Raw genomic sequence first — 4663 nt, forward strand, 5'->3', positions numbered from 1 at the left:
TCCATCCATATAGGTTGCAGATAAGACCATAAACAGTACCCCACTGACTCTTGTCTTTTTTCTTCAGAATAATACTAAGAAAGTGCATAAAATGAGACGGAAAGAGTGACTCTTTGTTGGTTCCAAGAGGTCTGACCTATCTCACACTCTGAAGGAATAAACAATGAGTCACCCAAGTGCAGATATAAAACTAGTTGCAACCTCTTGGCCTGTCAGTGGAGGAGATGAATTCCACAGAAAGCAAGCAAACACACGTCAGAATGAGTTTTATATGAAACTGTGGTCAACTATGGATTTTTCTTGTGTGTCTTTTCCAATGCAGTCACAGCACAACAGTACATGAACAAGGCGTCCATTGGAGAGTGGCACACAACAGAAAGGACCACATAAGGCCTTAGAGAAAAACATTGTATGATGTGTTGGGATAAGTGCAGTAATTTTATGACACAGACAAATTAGGTGTTCTTGTTTGAAACAGTCAGCTCAGTTGTGTTCATGGAGAACAAAAACAAAACTCTTCAGACTACACTTAAAAAATGACCTGCTTGTATATAGCGTTAGAAAAATAAAGTTACACATCTGTACAACATTTTAGCCTCTGGCATAATGACACGAGTGTCTTTGACTTCTCTCCTGACTCATAATTAATGGTAATCCAAATCCAAATGGAGAGGTAAGGGAAGATCCCGCCCCTCCGGCCCTGGGAGGGGTAGAAGGGCTGTCAGAGCTCGAGAGTCACGGTGTGGAGAGGACGCCGGAAAGTCCAGGACACATAGTGGATGTTTGTAGGAAAATACTAAAGTGATTGGGAAGACTTTAAACGCACGAGAACAAGATATGGAGTTTTGACTTCACGTCAAAGATAACCCATTTTTGTCAATCACATATTTTGTACCAGCGCATCGTTACTCAGGAGAGAAAAAAAAATTAACTTCGGCTACCAAATTCTCCAAATCTCGCCACACCACCGGGATGTTTCGATGGGACCAGTAACTCCAAAAGGTACGACACGTTACTGTAGCTGTGAAGAATAATAGACCAACTGTGCAAAAATTTTACCAATCAAGTACTGCAGTTTTGGGTACGCTACTCTCAGTTTGAAAATGACAGGGCAACTCTATTTAACTGAAAAACTTTTCCAAAACAGAAAATATGTTTAAACCTCTACGAGTAGGCATCTTGTTCCAACTAAATAGTGTTTAAAGGTTACCAACTATTTGATTTTGATAAAGAAGAATAGCCTATTTGATCCATTCTTTTCTTACAGTGTGTATTAAGCTGGGATACACATAATTGAGTTTAATTATGAGACAAACATGTTCATCCAACCTGAGGATTACAGGCTCTAAAGCATCATTTAAGGATTATGTTGGAACCTTTTACATCGACGTTTATTTACGAGTCACAGTGCATACTTTAACTAGAAAATAATTTAGTCAGAGATGTGGGGGCAACATAGAAAAAAAATTCTTAGAATTTCCTACTCTACAGACTCTTCTTCATTTGATCGATTTCTTTATCAGTATGTGTAGTGTTATAGCCTGTATACAGCTATGTTGGCGAGGACACTTCTATGAGAGAGATTTTTAGTCTTAAAAATTAAGTAATATGAAGTAAGTAGGCCTAATATATAACTGTTTTGTATTTAACTTTGCTATTTATGATGTTTCTACATAACAATTGGTTTGATTTCTTGGAGTCTTCCTAGAGATTTATTTCTTACATAAATTAATCAAAATGTTGTTGAGTGTAACTTTTGTGACTTTGAAGTGTTACATATAAATGTTATCTCTTAACTGCATTTGATTGGCAGGTCCTTTAAGGGGCTCTAAGATGCCAGTTGTGACCCTCCCAGGTTGAGCAGTCTTGCCTCCCTCTGCTTTGTCCAGTGCTGTGGCGCCCTCTGCTGTGGCAGGATGGGGAACATACTGGAGGAAGGGATGAATACTGTCATCGTCAGCCACTACAACCACTCTGGGAAGTGGGACCGGCCTCGCAGCGGCAGTGTCTGCAAGATGGCTGTGCTGCTCTTCATCTGCGTGCTGATTGTTCTGGAGAACATTATGGTCTTGCTCGCACTCTGGAGGAACAAGCGCTTCCACAGCCGAATGTACTTTCTCATTGGAAACCTGGCGCTGTCAGACCTGCTGGCTGGTGTGGCCTACGTAGTTAACATCTATACCTCAGGGCGCAACACCTTCTTCTTGACACCAGTGCAGTGGCTTGCCAGAGAAGGGAGCATGTTTGTGGCCCTCAGTGCATCCACTTTCAGCCTTCTGGCCATTGGGATTGAGAGGCACATGACTATGGTGCGTTTGCGTCCATGTGAGACAGCAGGTCGGGGGAGACTTCTGGGATTGCTGGCAGCCTGCTGGCTTGTGTCAGTGCTGCTCAGTGCCTTGCCCAGCATGGGCTGGAACTGCCAGAACAATCTAGCCTCCTGCTCCACAGTGCTGCCGCTCTATGCTAAGAGCTATGTGGCCTTCTGCATCAGTGTGTTCAGCGCCCTGTTGGTAGCCATCATTATCCTCTACATCAGGATATACCGCCTGGTGACCTCTAGCGGCCGCAGGGTGAGCAGCCGGCCTTCAGAGCGCTCACTGGCCCTGCTGAGGACAGTGGTTATTGTTCTTGGGGTGTTTGTCATGTGCTGGACCCCCCTCTTCCTCCTGCTGCTGCTGGATGTTGGTTGTAGCCCAGATAAGTGCCCTGTGCTCTACCAGGTGGACTGGTTCATCGCCCTGGCTGTGCTCAACTCTGCCCTCAACCCTCTGATATACACTCTGTCCAGCAGGGAGATGAGGGCGGCTTTCTTCCGGCTGCTGTGTTGCTGTCAGACCAGCATGGAATCCACCGGTATTCCTGTAGTGGGAAACCCCCACCTGGGCACAGTCATCCCCACAGTGGAGAACAGCAAGACCAGTCTGGGTGGAGGAGGGGGCAGTGGGGTTGGCAAATCCACGCTGAGTAGAGGGAAGGTTCCCCCACCTATGATCTCTGACAATAAGCATGGAAATCCCTCAGCCACTGCTGTGCCTCATACCTCTGGACCTGCAGACCTGCTCTCAGCTGTGCTTGTGAAGGCGGGGGCACTGCCCACCCTCAGCAAGTTCTGAGCAGAAGCACCTTAATGACGCCTTACAGTCACACAGAAGTAGACAGTGACGGTCCTGCTATCAGCCACTTTTTGTTTATGCACTATGGCCAGTGTAGCACGGATAGGATGAAGGAATGACATTCACTTGGAACCAATAAATGCAGATTGCAAATTAGAGTACTATCAAAATCACTTAAAGCCACTATTTACAACAACTAAACAATATTATTTACAACACCAGAGTAACAGTATGTTGTGTTTGTCTTAATTAATACTAATTTTTCACGATTATGAAATACAATTAGACAGTTTTGTGGACATAAACCAAGCCCCAAATTAAATCTATTGGTTTAATTCATGTCTGTGATGGCAGTCGTGGTAATTATTCAAGCAACAAGAGTATAATTGTCTATCAATGTGTTTATTTTATTTTTTATTTTATCATTAGAAGCAGAAAAGATCAAATTGCATGTGCTATATGCAAGTACTCTTAAAACACCTGCATTTCCCATCACAGCTTGACCTGGTAAACTATTTATTTTCTGTGAAAACATTTGCCATCTTAATACTATTAGTATAATTTTTTGGTATAGTTGGTGCGCAGAAAAAACATCATGGTACTGGGACGTTATTATTGATTTTGTTATAATCTGAGTATGCACTGTCAGAGAAAGCAAGACCAAAAGGTCAGACTAGCGGCCTCATGAGGCTGTGATGCTCACTACACAGCAGAAAACAAAATTGTTGGATGAATTTAAAAAAAAATGGAGAGACAACATTGCTATGATTAGATAATTACCACCACTAGTCAGGAAAGAAGGAAAGAATTGTCCTGACAGTGGTGCTACACCAGAGTTATGTTTTGACTTAAATCAGTATCTCTACAGTGGCCATTTCAAGACATTTCAGGTTCCCCTCCACAACACCACACCTGACTCACCTTTCATTGGTCTCAGCTCTACGATATCAGCATCAGCTGCACTGTGAGCTAAATTAGCATGGCTAATAACTGCACATCAGCACATCTAGAAACCACTCACATCAACTAACCACTAGAGAATAGGAGTGTTGGATGTGAATTATTTAATGGTGGTAGACTGTAAATGACATTTCTGCCTAGGGTGGTGTAGTGCCTGATACCATTATATAGCAAATAAAATAAAATCCTATTGCCTTTTATGAGATTTTCACATGTGTCACATTTTTATATTAAATCAATGACTTGCCTGCTTTCAAAGCCGCACCTCTCATCCATGCTCGGGCTTTGTGTTGATCCTCTGCATAAATTGTCATTGTACATATACAGGACATCCAGCGATAGTGAGATAGTGTCTGCATCTTTTGCACCACGTGAATGATGGATGTTTGCTCATATTTGTTGTAGTCAACATTCACATGAACGCTTCAGCCATACATATATTAATGTATGAATGCTCTCATTTGTTAGTTTATCATTTGCTATTCAGACCGGAGAAGAGAAATGCCATGTGATTTAACGTGCTGCACTCATTTAATATCCTAAAGGAATCTGATTGATGCTGTCTTATTCCCATTCATGGGTAGACT

The 4663-nt window shown here is 42.5% G+C and overlaps 1 protein-coding gene across 1 annotated transcript; it reads left to right on the forward strand.

Moving 5' to 3' along the window:
• The first annotated feature begins 761 nt into the window (after positions 1–761).
• Positions 762–4276, forward strand: s1pr3a (sphingosine-1-phosphate receptor 3a). Its single transcript, XM_046048572.1, has 2 exons — positions 762–1002; positions 1814–4276. The coding sequence occupies exon 2, from the start codon at positions 1917–1919 to the stop codon at positions 3114–3116; it is 1200 nt and encodes a 399-aa protein (XP_045904528.1). The 5' UTR covers positions 762–1002; positions 1814–1916; the 3' UTR covers positions 3117–4276.
• Positions 4277–4663: the final 387 nt, after the last annotated feature.

The sequence above is a fragment of the Micropterus dolomieu genome, linkage group LG05 (assembly GCF_021292245.1).
Source record: "Micropterus dolomieu isolate WLL.071019.BEF.003 ecotype Adirondacks linkage group LG05, ASM2129224v1, whole genome shotgun sequence".
NCBI lineage: Eukaryota > Metazoa > Chordata > Actinopteri > Centrarchiformes > Centrarchidae > Micropterus > Micropterus dolomieu.

Excerpts from the sequence above, each read along its gene's own strand:
- s1pr3a (XM_046048572.1), top strand. The coding sequence starts at position 1,917 with ATGGGGAACATACTGGAGGAAGGGATGAATACTGTCATCGTCAGCCAC.